The sequence below is a fragment of the Xiphophorus couchianus genome, chromosome 13 (assembly GCF_001444195.1).
Source record: "Xiphophorus couchianus chromosome 13, X_couchianus-1.0, whole genome shotgun sequence".
In the NCBI taxonomy this organism is placed as follows: Eukaryota; Metazoa; Chordata; class Actinopteri; order Cyprinodontiformes; family Poeciliidae; genus Xiphophorus; species Xiphophorus couchianus.
Genome location: NC_040240.1, coordinates 4,382,841 through 4,406,996, shown reverse-complemented (window position 1 = coordinate 4,406,996; position 24,156 = coordinate 4,382,841). Strand labels below are relative to the sequence as shown.

General features: G+C 39.1%; 2 protein-coding genes across 2 annotated transcripts; one reads left to right on the top strand and one right to left on the bottom strand.

The window, feature by feature from the left end:
- Positions 1–7,746: 7,746 nt before the first annotated feature.
- On the top strand, positions 7,747–9,924 carry LOC114156185 (trichohyalin-like). The gene has a single exon (XM_028036466.1). The coding sequence runs from the start codon at positions 7,747–7,749 to the stop codon at positions 9,922–9,924; it is 2,178 nt and encodes a 725-aa protein (XP_027892267.1).
- Positions 9,925–17,458: 7,534 nt separating this feature from the next.
- On the bottom strand, positions 17,459–23,914 carry e2f3 (E2F transcription factor 3). The gene is made up of 7 exons (XM_028035185.1): positions 23,728–23,914; positions 23,349–23,481; positions 22,613–22,832; positions 21,023–21,154; positions 20,802–20,916; positions 20,540–20,720; positions 17,459–18,405 (listed from the first exon to the last, which is right to left on the bottom strand). The coding sequence occupies exons 1-7, from the start codon at positions 23,773–23,775 to the stop codon at positions 18,179–18,181; spliced, it is 1,056 nt and encodes a 351-aa protein (XP_027890986.1). The 5' UTR covers positions 23,776–23,914; the 3' UTR covers positions 17,459–18,178.
- Between the last annotated feature and the right edge of the window lie 242 nt (positions 23,915–24,156).

Here is a 24,156-nt window from a genome sequence, read left to right as displayed (position 1 = left end):
ACAGGCTTCCACCAACTGTGATTGCACATGAGGCACTTCAGAGCCACACAGCTCTGGGCATCAACACATGAAGTTGCCCTTTATTATAAAATCTCTAATGTATACAGGTATACCAGCCACCTACCCACAAATGTTCCCCTTGTTCCGTCAGCAAGGGGAACATTATGTGTAAACTTGGTCAAATGGATTATGTGCATATTGAAAGCAATATTCTCATAATTCTTACTGGTAATAGTCTTGATATGAGTACAGACTTCAACATTTGGTTGCATAGTCATAGGTGAAGCTTCAAACTCTTAAATCCTTGCAAGGTAAAAAAGAAAACAACTTAGTTTAGCGAACTGCTAGCTAAACTAACCTTGGTCCCATCTTAGAATGAGACAAACATAAAAATCATGATGAAAGGATGAGTTAATCCTGGACTGGATCAATCCACACTAATTTAAGATTCTTTTAAAAACAGTTTATGAAATGTATTGTTGAAGCAAAAATAAAAGAGGGGGATAGTTGTCTCATAAACCCTTTGACATGACATGACATGACATCTTGCATGATGACATGATGCATCATGTCATCATGCAAGATGGGTGCGTAATACAGTTTTAGAATAATTTGTAAAAATCAATAAAAAGACCTTCAGCTTTTAACAGTTTCCTTATTTTGAAATGTTTTAATTAAGAAGTGAATACAGTTTTATATGCTATAGCAGAAGGCATCTCGAATGGGGAGGTCATTGACAGACTCTGACCTACAAGATTTTAGCATCAGGTTGTATTTTAAGTTTTAAACAATAGCGACAGCATCACCTTGATTATTTTATCATTCAGTGCTACATTCCAGCTCCGACAATTCACATGATGGGACACTTTTCAATGCACACGCACAAAATGTTTGTTTTTCTTCTGAATGTGAGGGCAAAAGTTATGAATCATAAATGCTATTTTTGATTTATAACCTGTTTGGTTTTTTTCTTTTTATTGACTTACAAAAGATTTAGGAGAATGTGAGAATTTAGGAGAATTTGAACGCTTTGAGTTCAAAATGTTTTTAATGAGGTTTAGGTCTTCACTAGCTACCGTGTTTTCACCATTGTCATAATAATTAACCTAAATGGATGCTAGCTCAATAGCTACCGAGCACAGGTTAAGGTTAGCATTGCACAAAGCTTATTAGTAAACATTCAGCTGGACATTTTTTAATCAGGCCATAAATTCTGTTATTAGTTTCAGTTATTTTTTTCTGGAAACTTTTGGTTTGCTAAGTTTTTTTTCTTTCCTCACCTTGAACAGAATAAAATACAGGCTATCAAAAATATCAAAAGCAGCGGACAACGTCCTTTATCCTTTGTGAGCTTAGCTGTTACAGGAATTTATCTTACATTCAAGAACTGTTTACACCTAATTTAACGCCAGTCACCTTAAAATGTAATAACACAACTGCCTTCGGACTATTCATGAGTGATGCCTATTCATTCGCCATCACTGTACGGGCCAAATGTGGCAGATGTTACAGAGAGAACTGCTGCCGAACTAAACATGCCACTTTCACCTTTTTCATAAGCTAAGCTCCGAGTAAAGAGCCAAAGAGAAGAAATACTCCTTCAAGGGCAAATAATGGACCCAAGCTGAAGAGAAAGCAGCCATTAGACAAAAGAGACAAGAGAAAGAAGCAAATATCTTTCCAATTATCAGCTGTGGAGCATGTTCCTAAGAGCAAAGCGAAAGGACAGGTTATTAAACTTAATGCATCACAGCATAGGAACCATTCAAGGCCTTCTCCCTCATTAGACGTAGCCGGCGAGTGTGTGCGCACGTGCGCGGGTTTGCAGTCAAGTGCCTCACACCGCACCAAACACTTAAACACTGCTAATGAGCGTGTGAGTGCTGGCTGGTCTGCTTACAGAGGGAATAATGGATTTAGCTAACAACGGCGTTTTCATTCTCCTCTGTAGATGGGATTAGCGCAGCGGCAGGAAACAAGAGTCATATTCCGCTCTTAAATGATGGAAGCACGCTCGAATAATGCGCACAATGCGAGTGAAAGCTTCTGATAAATTCTTCAGCAAAAAGGAGGATTTTATCGTAGTTTTACATTTCCGTGCAGGTGACAGCTCTCGCAGGTTTTTACTATTCATCCGTACGCTCATTCATCGGTCTATGGGATTCCGATGAAAGCACCATGTCTGAAGGTGTGCAGGGCTTTTGGTGACATTTGTCTGACAAGAGCCATTATTAACCATTAGGAATGCATTTATAAATTATGTCTGTGTCTCAAGGTTAATCTAATTGAAGATAATAATTACACTTTCTCGCTTTGTGTCTTCATTTTGGATTGGTATTGAAGAGGTTGCCTTGAAAGGTTACAGACAGAGGAGCTACAGTACAGTGTCTTGCTGAAAGGCTAAAATAACCTCAACTTTTTTTGATGTTGGCCACATTACAACCACAACCGTCAAAGTAATTTTTTGAGATGTTTTGCGGCAGAAGAACACAAAGGAGAGTGAAGTACTCAAAGGTATGTCAGAGAGTAGCAGTGAACAAAGAGCCTCACGAAGACCAGCGAACACGGCAGGTCAAAGAGAAACCTGTAGAGAACCTTTAACGAAGGTTAGGTTAAAACCTAGCCTTCATTAAATGAAGATCTAACCCATTGTGTGAAAACTGAAAAACATATTGCACAACTCTGAACATATAAAGTCATGGCAGTCCCAATGTTTTTTCACAATTTTGCCATTCTGGAAATTCACACAAAGTCAACATTAGCGCATTCTTTCCTATTTTGTGTTGATAAATGCTAAAAATGCCGAAAAATGCAGACTAGAAAGAATTTATCCGCCATCATTTTGGCTCCCCCAGGCTCCTCTAAGCCTTCTACGGTAGGTGAGTGGATGAACAATGCGATAGGCAGTTTACTCACAAAAAGAAGTGGCAAAGATGTACAACTTGTCTACATCTATTCAAAACAGATTTTAAATCTATCTGAATCTGAGTCAATTTTGTATCTCTATAGAAGCAATTATTTTTCTGCACCTCTAACTTGTACCATAAATAAGGGTTCGCAATAGTAGCAGCTACTGGCTGTACAGATGGTAGCACGTTATATTCTCACTATTCTTGAAAGCCTCAGACACACAAACACAAAATTGCAAACTTGGAATTCAACTACAACTACTTTTCTATTTCAGATATAACCTTATTTTCAGGGAATAAAACAGGAACAGAAGTGGAGGTAATACCAGAAGAAAAACTAGCACGCAGCAGGGCCACGATTCCTTGTGGAATAAGTCGGCTGTTTCTAGCTTCCATGTCTTGCCCTTATTCCTTTCAAAGCAAACAAACAGCATGATGAAATTTCTGTGGGTGATATATTGCCCCGGTTGATGTCTGTGTGCAAGCTTCCACAAACAAACCAGAATTGATTCTCCTTATTGAAATCCCCCCACATCATTTCCAAGGGAACCCATCTACCCAGGATCTCTCTATAAATAAAAACGGATGTAAAAGTGTTGAGGGGGGGTGGAGGAGAAGGAAGATGGAAAGAGGGGGGCAACAGGAGCCTCTTTGGGTAAGGAATCTATGATCAACTTGGGAGAAGCAGAAGTTGGGGTCCGTTCTCGCCATGTGAGCACATTAGCAACAGAAGAAAAAAAACAAAACGCCGTCTAAGATCCAGTCCAACTTCCGAGGATCAATGAAGAAGTATTGGCTGCGGCGCTTGTGCTCAGTGAGGCACTAACTCTCCCTCTGTCCATTCCCGCATCCGGCGACCGTCGCCATGTGTGCGGAGAGTGGTCGCCGAGCAATGATTTCCCCTAGATGTGATGATTAATGTGCCTGCTCCGAGATGCTGAGTGAGATTGATGCCGCCCGCCATTCCCCCCCATGCCTAATCTTTCATCCTTACAGTAAATATGACACAATGTCCATATGCACGCAGAAACGGCCTGATTACAAACAGCTTGCAAGCCGTCGTCCCTTTTTAATGATTACATCCAAAGGCACTCGCTCAGTCGAACGGCTGCTTTGGCTTAATGAAATTAGCCCGTCGCGCCATCTTGCCTCCTCTGAGCGCGAGGTAAGGAGTTTCCACAGGGGTCACTCAGCTAAGTAGCCCCGGTTAAGCAACTCCAATGCAAATGAGATGTAAATCAGGCTTAAACGGAACACGGTTTAATTTGGCCTCCTGACATTGCAAACAGTTGTGGGGGGGAGAAAAGGAGATCCGATGCAAATTGCATGCAAATAACAACCGATGGTCTTTGTCTCCACTGGCCAAAGGCTAAACGCCTTTAGGTTCTGGTTCACGTCTGGTTTTGGATAAGCAAATGTTTGATTTATCCAAGATTAACTGAGGAAGGTAAATGGCCCACAGGAGATAGGAGTGTTTGGGGGAAGATCCAAAGTCACGGCTGTATCATCATTACGCAGGTGAATTGCTTTCCAGTAAAAAAAAAAAAAAAACCTGAGAAGAAACAAGCAGGCTTCACATGCAAACTGCTCCACATTTATCAAAGCCAGATCCCAGCTGTGTTAGATCAAGTCGACTCCAACATCACGAGGAGCGTAGCCTCAAAGTGTGCCCCTCCCCTTCTGAGACCGGGGCCGGCGGATCAAAGCCTGGATATGAATATGCCGATATGTCCAGGGTGGTATTAACGTTTGAGAGCAAAGCCGCAGCCGAAGCCTCCTGGGAAGAGGTCAGACTTTTGAGCAGACGAGCCCCTGAAGACCACATGTCAGAGTAAAGTGACTTTTTCTAATGCGCAGTCGACAAATTGACCTATGCTATGGATTCATGCATGTAGGAGTAGTAAATTGATCTGCCTACCATCCTCCCACCCTCCTACAACCGCAAGGAGTGACAACTTCTACTGGGTGCTTGAGCTGCAACGAGATCTTAAAACTGCACAATATTTTTTCAGATTTTCAATAAATGAAGTCTCATTTTATTCAACGTTTAGCTTAGTTATATACCACCATTTTATATATTAAAATGTCCCTTTTTCTCAATGTCTCATTTTAATTTTGCCTTTTAATTTTTAAAGTTAATGTGGAGCCTGATGGACTGCCTACCTAGTGATCTATGATTTGACCTCCTTAAAAAAGAAAACTGCATTTATCTGAATATCTAGAAACTTTTTAATTTATTAACTTAACCATTTATGCATTTCATTTACTTCCCCTTTCTTCAGCCAAGGTTTTTTTTTTGGTTGACTTTTCTTTGAACACTTCAAACTTCAATTTGTACCACAGCTACATCGCCTCTGTTTGATTGTCTATTTCTTTCAAATAAAATGTTAACAAAAAATTAATGTGAACTCTCGTCTGTTTTTGTACTTTTAATAAGTTTTTTCATACTTCAAAAACTTGGGACTAAAAGTGCCATTTGGATTTTATCGCATTTTAAGAAATACCTTATCTTATTAAAGTTCAATTTAAAAATAGGGAAAGATATATTTATAAGATATTATAGCCAGGTGGCTAATTTCCATTTCTTGTTTCACTGGCAGGTTGATGTTTAAGCACAAAAAAGGAGCTGAATTGTTCTTTACTAGCATTTTCTGTTTCATAGATTTGTTTTACTAGCTTAAACAGGGAAAACAAGCAAAAGTGCCAGGTAGTGCAAACCAACTACTTCCTACTGAGTATCAAATATTTGTAGCATTTCTCAGCGATATTAAAGGACTGTTGTCATTCAAGAATGATTATACTCATTTTAATTTATCATGTGGTTAATTGATTTATTATTTATTATGACAGGCCTACACACTGTTATCATGTCTTGCTAGAACATATTTCTGCTACTGGATAAGCTAGCTGCTATATAGCTGGATGTCCAAAGGCCTAAAACACCCATCAGTACAGCCTTTCCTTTTTTTAAATCTGTATTTTTAGTGTTGATCTTCCTGTTAATCTCTCACCCTGTATATATTATTGCCAATCACACAAAAAGGCAGTGATTCTGCATTTTATTTCTTTGCAAATGTACAAATTGAGCAGGATTACATCCACACTGCCAATTCTTCAGCTGATCTACCTCCAAGGGTGGCCTTCATGCGTGACTGCCCTCCCCTCCCCGGAGGAGACGATTTCCAGGGGTATTGACTGTAAGATGTCTCTTTATTGATCACCCAAAGGGAAAATTACACATTATGGCATGTTTTTCCTCTTTCAGCATCATGCTTGAATTGACCATTTTGAAGTGGAGTACTTTGTTTTTATGGGGGGGTTTTTTCTTCTTAAAGCAAGAAAACACAAGACTATTGCACTAAAATAAAGTAGACGTTAAATAGAATATTTAGAAACTTTAATTGTATTTATTTTTTCTTAAAATGAAGGTTTCATTAATACAAATGGGGTTTTGACATTTCTAATCAGTGTGGAATATTCTAGTCTAGCTTTGACTAGGCCATAAAGTGTGGGTTTTGATTAATTTCATTTCAAACTTCAATCATTCACCTTCATATCAGAGGACTGTAATTATAGCTAAAGTGTAGTGGTTAATACAACTTTATATTCAGCACAGAAAGCAAGCAAGTATTTCCTGTTAAAGGTAAGTTGTTTCTTTCTGCTGTCGCCACATGCTTGCCGGGCTTTCTCATAACTCATAAACCATTTGGCTTCATAAATGAATTCAAATGTGCACTGTACAATATCTAGCGTCATAACTTAGTTTAAATCTGTTAGCATGTATGTGTGACTGATCTGGTTATTAATTTCTGTATATAAATCTGATCTGTTTGTCTTGTAAAGTTTGCTTAGTAACAGAGTAATGTATCGATTGGTCTGATGATTAATTGAATAATCAAATTCTTTGTGTAGTAGCTTCTTAAACCAGGGCCACCACAAAATGAATGACCTCACTGATTGAGCTCTGAAATGAATAAAAAGTCATTCAGTTAATCATTCAGCTACTCAGAATCAGCACAACATTGACTCTTTCCATCTTTAAGATGACTAGAACAAACTCCTCACTGTTGAATCCATGGTGTTGGTATCACTTTATCACAGATGATAATAAATAACTGGAAATGTAGAAATATAATTCTACCAAGATGGAGCTTAATCCGCTATTACTGGACTAGTGCCATCAGAAGGTCTAATCAGACTGTTAGACTTTATGGAACTCCATAAACTATTATGGAGTTCCATAAAGTCTAACAGTCTGATTATCACGTATTGTTTTTCATACTTTAATTGGGTTGTACTGTAAATCCATCACACCTGCACACACACACACACATGTCCACACGCATACGCACAGGTACACTGAGCACCACTGCCATCGACCTTTCCCCAGAGGTCATGAGAATCATCCTGTGGTGGGGTCAGTCCTCTCTCCCCTTCACGCTGTGTATCAGGACGACCTTCTGTTTAAAACCAGAGGTAAATACAACATCCGAATCTATTTAAACTTCTCTTGGTATAGTACAGTCATGGCCAAAAGTATTGTATGTCATACCAATTTCCCTTACGATAAATAAAGCATATATTTGTATTGTAATAAATTCAGCCAATAAGATTCCAAGAAAGCTTACAAGCCCACAAAAGAACTATTGCCATAGTAATATCAATGATGACATCACAGACCTTTTCATGCATCATACACAAGAATTGTATCTTATAAAGACACACAGTGCCATAGAACTTTACCCACTTTTCACTGTGCAGCTTGTGCGAATTGTGCGGATTGAGCGGATTGTGCAGAAAACATTGTTTTGAGCAAAACCTGTTTGAATAAACCAGAATGCAGAAACCAATGACCTATCATCTCAACAACGAGCTGTTTGACATCTTTCAGCAGGAGATCAAGGAGCTGCATCAAGATGTTGCGGCCATTACGATGGATAAATTAAACACAGAACGCTACTATGAAGACCTTGTCTCAGAGGAGAGGGAGGAGAAGCAGGCATTGCTTCTAGAAATTCAGGAGCTTAAGGAGAAGCTGGAGAAAGCTGACTCCAAGAACCAAGGCCTGGTGGGCAGAGATGAGACAACGTGCTGCCCCACAATACAGGAACTCCAACAAGAGATAAAGGAGATGCAAAAAAAACATCATCAGGAAATTGAGATGCTCACCATTGAGCATGAAATGGATCTCGCTGTGGCTCAGAAAGAGGTGAAGGAGCTCCAGGAAAAGCTGAAGAATGAAAGAAATCTTGGAGCAGAAAGGGATTCAGCGAAAAGGGAAGCCAGTGAGATTCCCCTACAATTCTCTTGCCATAAGAATCAACTGGAGCTCCAACAGCTGGAAAGAAACATCAAAGAGGAAAAAGCACTAAGGGTCCAGGCAGAGAATTTCTTGGAAATATTGGACCAAGAACTAAAAACTGAACAAGAACGTAGAGCCCAAACTGAGGCAGACAAACAAGAAGCAGTGGAGATTGCAGAGGAACTAATTAAAAAGCTTGAGAACATGGAGAAAACATCCAAGGGGGCTCCATCTGAGAACAAATTTGAACTGGAACTCCAACAGCTGGAGAAAATGCTCCAAGAGGAAAAAAGACTAAGGGTCCAAGAAGAGAGTAAAAATGCTGCTCTCTTAAAAACTGTAGAGATCCTTCGGCAGGAAACAATCAAAGAACGGCCGAAACCATTAGTCTATCACCTTAACAATGAGCTGTTTGACATCTTTCAGCAGGAGATCAAGGGACTGCACCAAGATGTTGCGGCCATTGCAATGGAGAAATTCAACACCAGACGCGACTATGAAGACCTTGTCTCAGAGGAGAGGAAGGAGAAGCAGGCTTTGCTTCTTGAAATTCAGGAGCTTAAGGAGAAGATGGAGAATGACAAAAATATTGGTGCAAAAGGGGAAGGCATTAAGATTCCGCTACAATTGTCTAGCCACTGTGTAGTTTCCAGTGAACATTCAGCGGAAATCAAAGTTCGAGATGAGGACATTCCTTGTCTTGACGTCCGACAGCTTCAGGAAATGCTCCAAAGAGAGAGAGAGCTGAGGATTCAGGCTGAAAATGAGAACCTAGATCAATTTAAATATGCGGAGGCATTCTTTGAAATGATGGAGCAAGAGCTGAAAACAGAACGTAAACTTAGAGCCCAAATTGAGGTGGACAAACAGGAAGCTGTGGAGATAGCAGAACAACTATTTAAAAAGCTTGAGGACATGGAGAAGACGTCCAAGGAGGCTCCAACTGAGATCACTTTGGATGATAGGGACAAATTTGAACAGGAACTCCAACAGCTGGAGAAAATGCTGCAGGAGGAAAAAGCACTAAGGGTCAAGGCTGAGAATTTCTTAGAAATATTGGATCTGGAACTGAAAACGGAGCAAGAACTTAAAGCCCAAATTGAGGAAGATAAACAGGAAGTTGAGGAGATAGCAGAACAACTATTTAAAAAGCTTGAGGACATGGAGAAGACGTCCAAGGAGGCTCCAACTGAGATCACTTTGGATGATCGGGATAAATTTGAACTCGAACTCCAAAATCTAGAGAAAATGCTCCAAGAGGAGAAAGCACTAAGGGTCCAAGGAGAGACTGAAAATGCTGCTCTCTTGACAACTGTAGAGTTTCTTCGGGAGGAAACGGACAAAGAACTCCAGAAAGAAAGGGCTCTGAGAGAAGAGGCAGAAAGAGATAAGTTGGAATTGGAGAAGGCAAGTGATAAACTTTACCAGGGTTTCGAGAAAGCCTGTAAGCTGACAGAGACGCTCTCGGCTGAGACCGTACTTTTTACCAACAAGCTTCAGGCAGACGACCAGAAACAGAGATCTCTGCTCAAAGACATCCAGGAACTCACCCTCTTGCTGGAAAAGGAAAAAACCCTAAGGATCAAGGCAGAGAACTATGAGATGGAGGCCATAGAGATCGTAGAGGCTTTGCAGAAGGAAGCAAAATATAGATCAAGGAAGAACAAAGATTTGAAAAAGAAACACCATCACATCAAAGCCCAACCTTTTTAAAGTTATGTGATTAACAACCTTGTTGTTAGATTATTAATACTTTAATTCATGTAAAAATAACTCATGTCTTTCTGTTTCACCCCACCTGATTCAAATGATTGCATGACCTCCTCTGCAGCCACCAAATACTGCAAACGTCTGTCAATCAGGTGAATGGCTATTCACCTGAGTCCGGAGAAGGAGACACCTAAAGCATGTAGGGCATGGGTACTGGAGGACTACGGTTGGGAATCACTGCGGCGGCGGTCGATTCCCGGTCTGTCCACCCTTTCCCGTTTGTTTTCCCACTTCACCCACCTTGCCTGCTGGCGATTGTAATTCCAGTGTATGGAGAGAATAGATTATGACGAGAATTTATTGATGCAGCACATTGAAATGACGGCCATTGAGAAAGCCTAGTGCTCCTCCGATCCAGAGATCGGATCTTTGTCCCGCCCCGGCAGCCAATGAACCAATCAACAGTTAACTCCAAACCGGCCCGGTCTGGCCGGCCCGATTGGAACCGCAGCTCTCGTGGTTCCAGGGAGCCGGGTGGTACCGGGCTGGAAGTGCTAATGCAAAAATGATCAGACCGGGTCTGGCTGTGCAGTGCAAAAGGGGCTACAGACACATTCACTCCCTTCAGATACATGAAGTGGCCTGAAACACATCATACAGCAGGGGTCTCAAACTCCAGTCCTCGAGGGCCGCTGTCCTGCAACTTTTAGATGTGCCTCTGCTGCACCACAGCTGAATAGAATACTTAGGTCATTAAGGTTCTGGAGAACTGATCAACACAAAGGAGGAGGTAATTAAGCCATTTCATTCCAGTGTTTTGTACCTGTGGCACATCTAAAAACTGCAGGACAGCGGCCCTCGAGGACTGGAGTTTGAGACCCTTGCCATACAGTGTCATTTTGTTTTAAATGTTGCAAGTTCTAAGTCAGTGTTTCATTTTTATTGTACTCCTTTAATTTAATAAGAAAAGGCTTAAAAACAAACAACAACATAAAAGGAAAGGACAGTTTTGTATTTTTTTTGACTTGGGATTCAGCCTCTTAACTGTAATATAAATAGCTTCTTGTGTTTGTTTCTGTTTTAAATGTTGAACGTTTTACATCATCATCGTATGTATTCAGACTCGTAATGTAATGTAAATAGCTGTTGATGTTTTTGTCTTTGTTTTAAATGTTGCAGGTATGTTGCATTTTTGTTATTTCTTTTTATTTTAAAAACACACATGCAAACGTTATGCGAATTATGACTCTGTACTCAAACTCTTAACTAGAGATATCCAATGCTGAATTTTTTTTTTTTTTAATCCAATGATCGTTCCATATCATAATATGGAACGATCATTGGATTTTTTTATCTTGGTAATTGTCACCATAGCAACCAAGCTTCTAAAATTGCATTTGCTTTGTGACGTCATGCGTGCAAGATTCTGCGTTTTACTTATGAAACAGTGCAGCAATTTAAATGTATTATTTAAGTCGTGAAAGAAAAATGCAGAATGCATCATGTCATTGACTTGAGTTGTTTATACGCTTCTCCCTCTTCAAATTACTTTTACCCTGTAATGACTGATTTTATCCATATTTTCTGGGGAAGCCTGTAGAACCAACATGAACATTTGCTGCCTTCTTCCTTTGCTTCTTTCTTTCTTAAGCTGAATGACTATTATTTATTAAAATGCAGTTTTGGTTGCAGGAACTTCATAGTCTGTTTTAATTATTGTTGTTTCGGTTGTTTCATTTATTTCGGATATTTAGAATGTTAAATGTTTTTAGATTTTTTTTTTTAATCTGAGTGGGTATATTATCTTTTATTATCATATTAGTTGGATATAATAACATAATTTATCACAGTCATTTCTGGAATAATTTATCACTCAGTTACATTTTTTAGTGTGACATCCCTAACCGTGTTAGACAATTTGTCCTCATTTCAATTAGGAAGATGCTACTCTATTATTTATTTATTTATTATTTTCACAATGTTTGTTCATGATTAAGTAGCTTAAGTATCTGAAGTGGCTAGGTTAATTTCATCCATTTCACATATTGTAAAAAATAATAAATAAATAAAAAAACATTTGACAAAGACATTTGTTTCAAAGACAATCTGTGGAAACATGGAAGTTGTCCACTTATCACTCTGACTACCAGTTAGTTGACAACGTACTCACATATTCATCTAAATTTAACAGCTAAAACAGAGCGAGCAAACCCAGGTAAGATAATTACTACACATAACTTAATAGAACCCTACTTATAAAAAATACACTACCAGAGTGAAATGTAGAACAAATATGACTCGGTAGTCAGAGCAAACTGTCATAACATGATATAACACATCCAGGATTTAAGAAAGTGCTTGTACAGTGGAGTGTTCTGCGAATCTCCGCTAGAGTTTTCATTCTTTTTTTTTAATCTTAAGGGACAGCTGCATCGAGTATTTTCTGGAAAAAAAAGTTAAGTTTCCTGTACCTTCCAAATATATACATCTTCTACAAGAAAAACGTATCAGCACTGATTAGGCAACAGGTTTCTACCAACATAACCACCTTAAGTTTCTTCTGAATCCACCATCTGTTCATTCTTCCACATCCACAGCTACTCTGAGTCAAACTACAGGTACACCTGTTCTTTTCCCTCTTTTTCTTTTAGAATAGACTCTCCACCCTGAGCTACAGAGTGGTGAATCAAACTACTCTTGCGCCGCTTTCTCACTATCCATTTCATTCATAAACCCAAAACATTGCAAAAGGTAGACGATTGGCCGGGTGGCGCTGCATAAAAAGACGATGCGTGCTTCCCCGCCGCCAATGAGAGTCGAGTAGTACGCTCTCTCCCTCTCTCGTGCTCCCTCTTTAACCCTCTCCGAGTTTTGTTTTCTCTTCCAGCCTCTGTGAGTTTTCAGCAGTCGCAACGGCAGCCCGGGCGAAGGGAGTACAGTGTGGCGCAGGAACCGGTAGCACAATTTGGCTAAAAACAGATAGCTGGACTGGCCTTCAGAGTCAAAAAAAACCAAAACACACACACACAAAAAACCTGAGGGATGTTATCTTAAGTGGCGACTCTGCCCTATGTCGCTGTTAAAGTCCAGCCATCTGTGCATTTTGCTCAGCACTTTAAGCCTCCCTCTGTGCGTCATTAGTTTGCAGGTGACAAGGAAAAGCACTTTAAGAAAGAACCTTCATAGAGACATTGATTGGCTGATTGACAGATACAACCGACTGCTCTTTAACTCCTGGAGGTTCGCCGGCATCCAGGGGCAACTCAATACAAACCAATCTTTTAAAAAATAAATAAATAAATAAATAATAACTTCTCCCCCCACCCCCATGTGCTCATCTTAGTGGCACAGAAGAAGAAGAAGAAAAAAACCCGAAAATCAGAACCACACATGAATCAATACCAGCAATGATCCAGTGACTCTCCATGAACTCAGACTGAGTGTGCCACTGTTTGTGGGGGGAATTGGGTTGACAGAGTTCAGGGACGGGGGATTTTCAGGTCCAACACTGCCATCTACGGACACCACTGGGGTACTGTGGGTGGCCAAAGGATTACATCATCATGTTTGGGGAGATGATGTGTTTTTCTGAGATGCTGCGGCTCAGACAAAGAGAGATTGTGAATGCTGAAGGTACGAGAAAAGTTTTTAAAAATAACTACGGCACTTGGAATTTCACTGAATTTTTGATTAGTTTAAAGATTTTTCTAGTTATAAATGGTTTAATAAAGCAGAAATATTTAATTTATTTAAAAACTCAATCATGTTGTAAAGAAAAAGTGGTCAGAGTGTTTCCTCATCTGTTAACCTTTAACCTGACTCTGAGTCTGGAACATTCTGAAGATGTTCTGTATCACTTCGGGACACGTTTTTCTTACCAAAAACATCTCATAGAACACCATAAAAAAAAAACCCTCAAGAAACGATATTTGTTTCTGAAATAATGTCATCACTGTATGCAGGTGTTCAGTTTGACACCTTGGTTTCTTCTCCACTCTCAAAAACACAAGACAACTTCCACACTTCGCCTTGACTCATTTACGCTTGAATTCACAAAAGCTGTATTTCTAAAAACCAAATGGTTACGCTTCATCTGGCAGTTTGAAATCAACATCGGGTCTGGAGCAGCCTGGACACATTTTGAGATTCTGTGGGCTCTCGCTGCCCCCTAGTGTCACCACATAAATACTGCATGGGGGTGGGGGGGTTCACACCAAGTAAGAAGAGAGAGAGAGGTGAGAAATGTTTGAGGTGCTTCAAGAATGGGAAGAGAGGCCCAGAGGAGAAGTACTGCATTTATTTTTAACATTTTTTCTCTTATGGAGGCCAACTGTCTCATGAAAATATATGTGAAGAAAATGTATGCTTAACGTTTAATACATTTTCTCAAAATTTGCCTTTTGAGCGGTTTTTGCTCATTTCTTTGGAACATTAAACAACACATTTTCCAGCAAAGGTGGCCCGAAACCAACAGAAGTTGGTGTACTTAATCAGATAATCTTAAAAGTATGAATACATAAGCAATAAGTATGATTGGAAAATGAAGCAAAATGGCACAAAACAGTTTAAAGGTGAACATTTCCAAAAGAAGAAAAATGTGCTAAATTTAGTTCCTGATTAAATACCTCACTCTACACCAGTGGTGTCCAAAGTGGGTCCCTCAAGGGCTGCATGTTCTAGTTCTCTCCCCGGTGGTGGTAACAGCCTCCTCAGCATGTCAATGTTCTGCTTAGGGCTTCTAATGACCCATCAATTGATCCAGTTGCGTTCACCAGGGAGAGAACTAAAACATGCAGGATGAGGACCGACTTTGGACACCACTGCTCCTCACCACTATCACCAAAGCAGACTTGTGGGAGGTTTTCCGAGGAGAGGATGGAGGAGGCTACGAGTCATGAGATTTAGGGCAACACTGTCCTCCTTCTTTCAGTAAGAGCATTACAGACAGGTCCTGCTTTGGTCTCTTATCATGATGATAACCCAAAATATACAGCCAGACCAAGTAAGAAGTGGCTCCAAAGGAAGCACATCAAGCTCCTGAAGTGACTTAATGTATTGCTTAGGTATGTAGACTTAAACCAAATAGAAAATCATTGGAGAGAGCTGAACCCGAGTTTTGAAAGATGTGGAGACGATCTGCATGTAACTGTAGGCCAAAATCCCTCAGGCACTGTGGGCAAACCAACTCAATAGCTACAGTACACATCTGATGAATTAATTAAACGTTATTGTCTCTACTTTTCTTTTTTTTTTCTGTCTCTCATGTACGACAGATTATTGGGGCCACGCTAAGAAAATACTACAAGTCTTGGGACAATAAAGTCTAAATAATTCCTAAAATAAAGTTGTAGTATTATGAGAATAAAGTCGTAATATCTTGACTATTCTTACACTACTTTATTCTCGTAATATGACTTTTTTCTCATATTGCTGCAACTTTCTCATATTCCAACTTTATTTTTGCACAACTCATAATATTATGACTATTCTCAGGATATTATGATTGTTGCAATTTTATTTTCTAGTTTTTTCCTACTATGGCCGTAAAATACTTTGTTGTACTGACAGTTGAGGTATATGGTGAAAATTACAGACCTCTCCGTTCTTCTTTAGTGGGAACGCTCTAAAGATCAGAGCTGTATCAAATACTTATTTCTCTCACTGCATTTACACTTCTGCACAATGAAGACTAAATTAGGCCTTGAATATGCACCAAAAAAGTGCAAATAGAACCCAGTTTCATTGTTTTAGCAGAGCTGAACGGCTAAACCAGGACAATTCCAGGCAAACAGACTAAAACCAGCAGACTAAAACCAAACAGTACTTCTCTTTAGTGTTGCCAAATCCTCCTGAGCTTCTCCCAACATGACAAGTCGAAGTGTGTGCTGAAATTCAGCTAACGCCCGACAACTATTAAGTTGTCACAGTTGAAATTGTTTTGTAATGTAGGGCAGGTCCTTAAATGGAAGGCATAAAGGGCTTTTGTGACAACGGAGAAATAAAAGTCGATGCTTTCAGAGGTCCAGAGCATCATCGGGAGACAATTCCCCCCAATGCCACTCTTAACATCGACCAGAGGGCACAGTCTGCATGGGCACACCACTCTGAATGATTTGATGACAAAAATACTGCCATGAGACTTTTCACTGCAGCAATGTTCAATGTCAAACACTTAAGAGTGCAATCAAAAGTCTACGGATCAGAAGGCCGAAGAGCAAGTAAGAGCTGGAGACCTGAGAAAACTACAAAGAGTTTCAGACAGAGTGTTGGCAGGGAGTTCTAATAAGACTGCAGTAGAGGGAAATGGACCAATCCAAAACCCCAAGAGTCAAGACCTATAGTATATAAGGGTTTCATGAGACAAATATTACATACAAAATGTACCAGTCCGAGTCTGATACAGACTTGACGTTGAAGCTTTTAAACCTGTATTGTCCATATGACATCAGGAATAGCCTTATTCTGCTTACCAATACCAAAGCCTAAAAACAATCTATCGTCCAACAGTAACTAATCTTCACAGTTCTTTTAACAAGGAGTATCTTTTGGCTGCAAAAAGTAATCCAGTGTGACCCCTCCCCAACATGCTGCTGTGCATTGCCAGTCAAATTTGACTCTGGAAATATTTCAGCTTGGACAGAAACTAACAATTTGGAGATAAAGGTATTTCAGTTTTAAAACTACAATTGGTGGATGCAGCCAATCAGAACCAACAGGAAGGTCTTAGTATTGTCAAACACACTTGTGTATGCACTGCTTAATGTGCTTAGAAACAACTTATTACAGGAAAACTTTGTCTGCTGTCATCAGCGGCTGTGCTAACAAGTCTTAGCATTCATGACAGCCTCCACTGCAGGGAACTAGCTGTAGCCTAGCAGAGAGCAGTGGGTAGAGTGTGAACCTACATGAGGATGATGGATAACACTAAGACTCTCCTCCTGGCTCTGATTGGTGTATTTCTACAGATGGCTGTAGCACCACAGACAGAAGGCAGAGGAGCTCCATTTTTATATTTACAATGTCAGGACAGAGTGACAATTTTAACAAATACGTAAAAATAGTGTTTTTAAAAGTTACAAAAGTTAAAACTTATTTTACTAAAGGGTTTAATAGAGTCAGAATCTCCTACCGGCCTGTGCCTCGTCAGTCATATTTATGAACTTATATCAGAGCAATCCTAGTAAACAACATTAAGGTTTTTATAATCTGTGCAAAATAATTAGAGGGCCAACAAGTGGTGGTCATTTTGTCCCATCACTTGTTAATTTAGACCCATCACAGGAAGATTTTGTACCTGTGTTGAAAACCAACTGTTCAAAGGAGTTTTTCTTTTATTCGCTCTTACTCTATTGAAAGTAAACATTTTTATGTAACTCCAATAAATAATCTCTACTAACAGCAGGTGGCTCAGCTTAGTCTTAGTTTAGATCAGGGGTCCTATTTTTATAAAAGTCAGCAGGTTCCAATGGGGGAGTCAATGGAAATAATAGTTAACATAGTTTTTTACAAAATCATATAGCATTAAATGTGAGATTTCTGCATTCTACGATCCTTTTATTCATCAAGAACACCTGCAGACCAAAACAATAAAAAATGGTAAAGTACATGGATATGAAAGGCACGGCTTACAGGCAAAAAGTGGAAATAGGTTTGGAGTCTTGGGACCCAGAGCGTGGGTACAAAATATGGATGTGTTTTCAAGACACCATGGGATGACAGAATGGCTGTCAGATGCTTTGGAAACTCCCTGGTGACATCATCATGCCACCCATGATGACACTATTTATGCCCTGTGTTGCCCATTCATGGTGGAGCACTTTGAAAATAAAACATATCCAACTCTGCTCCGCCTTTGCAGCAAACTACATCCAACGTTGAATGATTCTTCGAGGATCTTACCTTATTTTTAAATCAGTGAGTGAATTCAAGTCACATCCTATAACCGGGTTTGTTCCTTTATAATGTCTTTACAGTTCATTTGACATCCAGCAGGAAAAATTATCCACGTTAATCTGTTTAACTCAATCTTAAACAGATTAATAATCTCAGATAGATGAACAGTGTAGCCCAACAAGCCTGAATTTCTTAGCATTTCCGGAGCAGATCCAGTGTGACGTTTCCTCTGAGGTAGTAAATGTTCCAAAACAAAAAATTACTTTGAGCGAGTAGTGTTTTTCTGTTTTGTTTGTTTTTTTATTTCCCCTCAGCCTGAATGACAATTCCAACCGAGTCTGTTCAGCAACGCAGCATCTCCATGTCAGGCTGAGGAGAACTTTGTGATGCCTTCATCTGTGGTCAGGCTGATGAGGCAACGCTCCTCGCCAAGGGAGGAGATCGGAGACGAAATGGCGTAGCTATGCTCGAGTTTTGGGGGGATACAGCACGAGTTCGTCAAAGGGATGAAACTTAACAGTGTCGAGTGTGGTGTCACCTCAGACTCTGGGTTTGAGAAACCCTTCGTTTCACAGCTACTGTTAGGATCCTCTGGAAAGACAATTGGGATAGGGGGGAGAGATGGAGAAAGGAAAATGAATCATCAGAGTTAAAAAAAAAAAAAAAAAAAAAAAAAAGAAACAGCTTTGAACGTTTTTGTGCCGGTTTTGTCATTTTATAATACATCATTCTCTGCTGTGAGAGAGGGTTGACTGTTAGCCCCGCCCACCAGGTCATGTCTGCATATGTGTGGTTAACTACAGTCACCCCACTGTTGCAACTTAGTTGCTATATTTAGCCACTTTTCAGGCTCCTCAAGCAAGCAACTTCTCAAAAAAGAAAAAAGTAACTTGTGACAAATCTTGTAACTTTTTTTTTAGTTACTGCAGTTGGGCTGGGCAATAAACTGGTAATAAATATCACGATAGACATGTGATTAATATTAATAGATAATACGTCTGATAGAATTTTGAATAATTTCACTGAACGCTGAACCAGAATCCCACAGCATTCTACGGGATGTACCTAGCAACAACACTGAGTAACTTGTGCAGAGGCAGTTTCATGTTTCACCATTTTTAAGCATAACTGCTTAAAAACAACACAAAAAAAAACATGGCGTTGAATGAAAGGAGTAAATGAGTCCAACAGCTCAAGAGGAAACTGTGAATAAAACAGAAAACGTCATAAACCGTTTGGCAGTATCTCAGATATTTCAAACATTGAAAAAACTAATCAATTATTGATAGACTGATATAATACATTTATATCAGTCTATATCTTGAGTGGGCCATAAGATCTACTCTTTGCAGCTCTACGGGGATTTAGGAAGTACATGACAGACGAGACAAAAGTGGACCTTTTTGGAAGGTGGGTGTCCCAATATACAGTATCTGGTGCAAAACCAGCAGAACTGAAAAAGAACATCAAACCTAAAGACAAACACATTGTGTTGATGATCTGGAGCTGCTGTGTTGCTTTAGGAGATGAATGACCTTCAGTAATTGATGGAACCATGAATTCTGCTCAACCGTTTGACCCTGAACTCAAATTCACTTGAGTTCTGCAGCAGGATAATGATAAATTATCCTGCTGCATAACAATAATATATAATTTATCCGCAGGATAAATTACCCTGCGGAACAATATAGTTCCACCTCTGATTGGCTCAGAGAAACAAAACTGAGGTATTGATGTGGTCTAGTTCTAAGTGACTGAGATAAAGATGTGTGACCTTAATAGTGACAGTGGAAAACCTTCTGATGTAACTGAATTAAAACGATTCTGCACCAAGTTTAGGGGATGACTCCCTGGAATCATAGATGGGTGAAGGAGATCTAATCTTGTATTGTACTGGAACAAGTCACTCATACTGTTGGGGGAAAGGGAGTCAAAGTTTAAGAAATATGGTCAACCTTCATTTTCTGAGATATTGTGAAGGAAATTAAGAAAAAGATGCAGAGCCCTGTCTTTGTTTTTTTTTATTATGCGTGCTGTTTATTTGTTTTCTAGTCCTTCATTATTCATATTTACTTTGGGGATTAGGTTGTTTAGGAAATGATTACTTTTCCACACTAGGATTATAATAGGTTTGGGATTTTCATTATAGTTTTGTTTGAATTTGTTGTGACTTGTTAGTGTAATTCAGTTACTTTTAGATTTTAGAGTGTGTTTGTTATTTTTATGAGTTAAATATTGTCTAGTTTTAGCTTAGTTTTAATTAGTTATAATAGTAGTTTTAGTCTTTTCATATGTTGGTTAATTTTTAGGTGCAGAATTCAAAAAGATAAAAGTAACGTATTGAGATTGTGTTCATTGATTGGGTAATAAATACTTAACAGAAGAAACCATTTCAAAACCTGGGCTCAATGATGTAAATTGCATATGTCGAGGGGGAGAAAGAAATCTATTTCACATCAGTGCAAGAGGCTAAAAAATATATTCATAAACACAAAAACAAAGGATATTATATCTATAATTTCAGTATGTTTTAGTTTTATAAACAAACAATACAGTTCCAGTTAGTTATACTTTTTCCACATTAATTACTGTTTTTATTTCTTTATTCAGTTAACAAAAGTGTCTTCTCAATTTCAGTGTGAGTTAACTATCATAACCTTGTTCCACACACGGCCTGGTTTGTTCATATAGATTTTTTTTTCCTTTCATAAAGTGATTTGCTCACCTTCAGTCGACGTCTGCATTGAGAAGGATGGAGGTGCAGAGGAGTATTTAACACAGGCGGGTAGCTGGGCCTGTCCACCGCTGGCGCTGCCCGCAGCCGCCGTCTCCATGGCAACCGGTGTGTCAGAGCAGAGGAAGACATCGATGGGTCTGTTGGTGCTTCTGAGGTGAATCTGCAAGCTCTGAGCATCAGAGAAGAAGAGTATGGTGTGATTATGAACTGAGTTTTGGAGAAGAATCTGAAATCGTCCTGATCTGTGTACCTCCTCTGGATGTGGCACCTGAAGGCGAGTCTCGGGCGGAGCTTTGATCACAATCACAGTCTGCTGCTCAAAACTCGAAATGCTCCTGATGTCCTCGTACGTCAGGTAGGCGTACGTGATCGGCGGAGTTCAGGAAACTAACCGATGTGTATTTGCAGGTAAATATGAAACAAAAGCGGTCCAATATATTCGACAGCGGAGGCTGAAAGCCAAAAGGATATCTGTCGTGCAGGTTCTCCTCGCACAGCCTGCTGATCTGCCGGGCGCAGATTTGGATGAGTTCGTCCAGCTTCTCCTCCTCCTCGATCAGAGCCTCCAGGCTTCTGGCGAGGCTGTCCTCCACAGGGCCGCCCCTGAGAACAGGAGAATAGATTCGGGCAATGCCACTTCAAAATAAAATCTCTTTTTTATATATATCAGATTAATTTTGTATTTTTGGGAGGTTTCTTTTCTTAAAAAAAAAAAAAAAAAAAAAATGAAAATTACAAAATGACAGAAAATACTTTGAAAAAGTGGCTTTTAATTAACTCATTCCTACTGTCAGTTGTACGACAGAGTATCAGGTTAAGGCAACGAGACTTTTTTTTTAATTACAAGAAAACAGTTGTGATATTAGCAGAATAAAGAAGCAATTCGACTTAAAATTACAAGAAAAAAGTTGTTTCATTGAAAAAAAAAGCTTCAAAAATTCTCAAGATCTGATGTAAACATTTCAGTTTGTATAATTCTTCTTGAAAATAAAACACCACCATTTCAAAGGCCTGCTATTGAAAATAACTTGATGCTGATCTGTTAGTTTGTCACAATAAATCAATTAATGACATCATAAACTAGAACGAGCTCAATAATTTCCTTTTGGGTGATTTATTGTTTTTCTCTCTCTTTCTACCACAAACTGGATGATAAAAGTTTTCAGTCTGGCATTTGGTCTGAATTATTCCTTTGATTGAGGGACAATTGTGTTTACAAAGACTTCATAATTCATTTTATTTGTTGTTTCTTTTGTTTATTTATTTTGGATATTTAAAATGTCCTCAAGCTGCAGTGTTGCAGTGTTTATTCATTTTTGAGAACTTGTTCTTGCTTTATTTTGCTGTTATCAATATACTACTTGAAAGTGATCTCAAAACAACAATATTATCGTTTATCACAATAACCTCTGGGACAATTTATCGTCCAGCAAAAATTTTTATTGTGGCAGATGTACTGATATGATAAAAGGAGTTCTCATTGTATTACAACCTTATTCTCATATTATTTCGACTCTATTGTCATTAGACTTTGTTCTTGTAATTTAAGAAATAAAAGCTTTGTCTGGTCCTAATATTCCATTGTAAAGCTCACCTAATTTCAAAGTTCAAATAAACAGAAGCTGTGAAAAACGCTTGTCAAACAAGATGGGCGAGCTATCACTCTGAACTATGGAAACCCAAGGAGTACATTAGTAAAAAAAAATAAAAATCTTATATACAGATTTTCCCAGGAATAAATCTTCCAAAAATAAATATTTGATTAATAGATAAAAATCAGTTAATTCAAAACAATAGATGAAGTTGCTGATTGTTTTGAAACTGTTTCATACGTTTGAGGTTTGGGTTGAAGCAGCTTTCCACTGGACGTTCTGTATGAGCTGCCTTCAATCTGAACCCAATTTCATAATCAGTTGAAGCAATTTTCTAAGATCTTTTCACATTCTGTTCATGATAAATTGGTTAGGCAACTTCAACTAGTACTATGTAGTGCCTACCAGCTCAGTTAAGAGTTATTTTGGCTACGATAATACATGAGTAATAAGAGTTGACTGTACTCACAACCACTGGTGGTGGTTTTTGTGCGTCTTCTTCATGAGATTGATCCCTTCCAACACGTTGGTGATGTCGTACAGACGCCTCTTGGACACTTTGAGCTCCGATGAGACCAAGTTGAGGTCCACCACTCCACCTAGACAGTGATTTAGCCTCTGAGCAAACTTCCTCGTCAGGAGAACCAGAGAGTTATCGGCACGGGTCTTCTGGAACAGCAGCATGGCTTCTGTGGGTTGGGGCGAGGGGGAGAAATTACCCAAAAATCGTACCCTGATATCGAAACTGGAACAAGTATTGGACACTGAGGTCATCGCACAACAAAACTAACACCTAAATGGAGATTATTAGCATTTAAAGTGTAGTTATAGCATCTTATTTTTTTTAACGTTTTGTCAAAATATAAGCAAAGTTTTCATAAATTCCATTAGGACTGAAATAATAAAAATAAAAAAATCTCCCACAATATGCATGCCTCCAGAATATATCATTAGTAGATTTTTTGTTGAGGAATCTTTCTACCAGCTTTGCAGATCTAGACAGTGAAGTCTATGCTAGAGTTGCACAATATATTTTCATTGCAATATCATTGTGTCAGTTCATTAGTTTTTAAATAACATTATTATTGTACTTTCATCTAATAAATACACACTAAATATTTGTGGCTTTAATGTGACAAAATTTGTAATGCAGTTCTTTGACCAAAAAAGATAGGGGGGAAAAAATCAGGATTGCAAAGCCTCACCTTTTTTTATATTATGGGTCTGAGAGGCTATGCCCATCTTGGTTTGGTTCGCCCCAGCGATAGACGCCATGATCCCACCTTCGTCCTGAGGCTCGCGCGGTACACGGCCCTGCAGTTCCAGTCTGCTATTCGCCTGACAGAAAGTATTAGCAAATAAACACGCTCATAAAGTTTGCCAAGTCTGTTTAAGGGGCGACTTTGATTCAATATTCACTTCTCAGCTCCCTATTACACACACGGCAAGCAATTAATGCTTCAATTCGACTCCGTGTATCACCTGACGCACGAGTCTGGACTGCAGCGTAAAGTTAGCAAAGGCTAACTTAAAAGTTTGCTTAGCTTGTTGAAACAACAGTCCCTCCCCCCTTTCCAAGCTCACCTCAGGGCTGCAAAAGTACTTTCTTTCCTCTGTTGGTGTTGACAACATTTCGCACACTTCTTAAAAGTTACTTTAGCATCACTCAGGTCCTGCTTCAGACTATGCGCAGACCGAAATCAGAAATATACAAAAGTATTACCCGCCAAATCGCCTCAGCCGAGGCTAAGCACGCCTGTACAGCCTCCGGATATACACAAACGTCAGAGTTAGCCTTCAAAATAAAAGTATCCAAAATATTTAGTATTTATTATTATTATTATTATTATTATTATTATTATTATTATTATTATTATTATTATTATTATTGCGTTTGAGAAGTTTTCCAAGTGCGACCATTTTAACGCGGAAGGCAAACTTTTTCAGATTGGTGGTGGAAAAACATGTAAATGTTCATATCCAATGATTGATAAAAGAAAAAAAAAAGACATA

Bases quoted from the DNA above. Each gene is read 5' to 3' on its own strand.
- LOC114156185 (XM_028036466.1), top strand. From the start codon at position 7,747: ATGCAGAAACCAATGACCTATCATCTCAACAACGAGCTGTTTGACATC.
- e2f3 (XM_028035185.1), bottom strand. From the start codon at position 23,775: ATGTTGTCAACACCAACAGAGGAAAGAAAGTACTTTTGCAGCCCTGAG. The intron at 23,482-23,727 runs GTGAGCTTGGAA...ACTTTCTGTCAG, and splicing joins AGTACTTTTGCAGCCCTGAG to GCGAATAGCAGACTGGAACT. The intron at 18,406-20,539 runs GTGAGCAAATCA...TTGTCTTTCCAG, and splicing joins AATGCAGACGTCGACTGAAG to AGGATCCTAACAGTAGCTGT.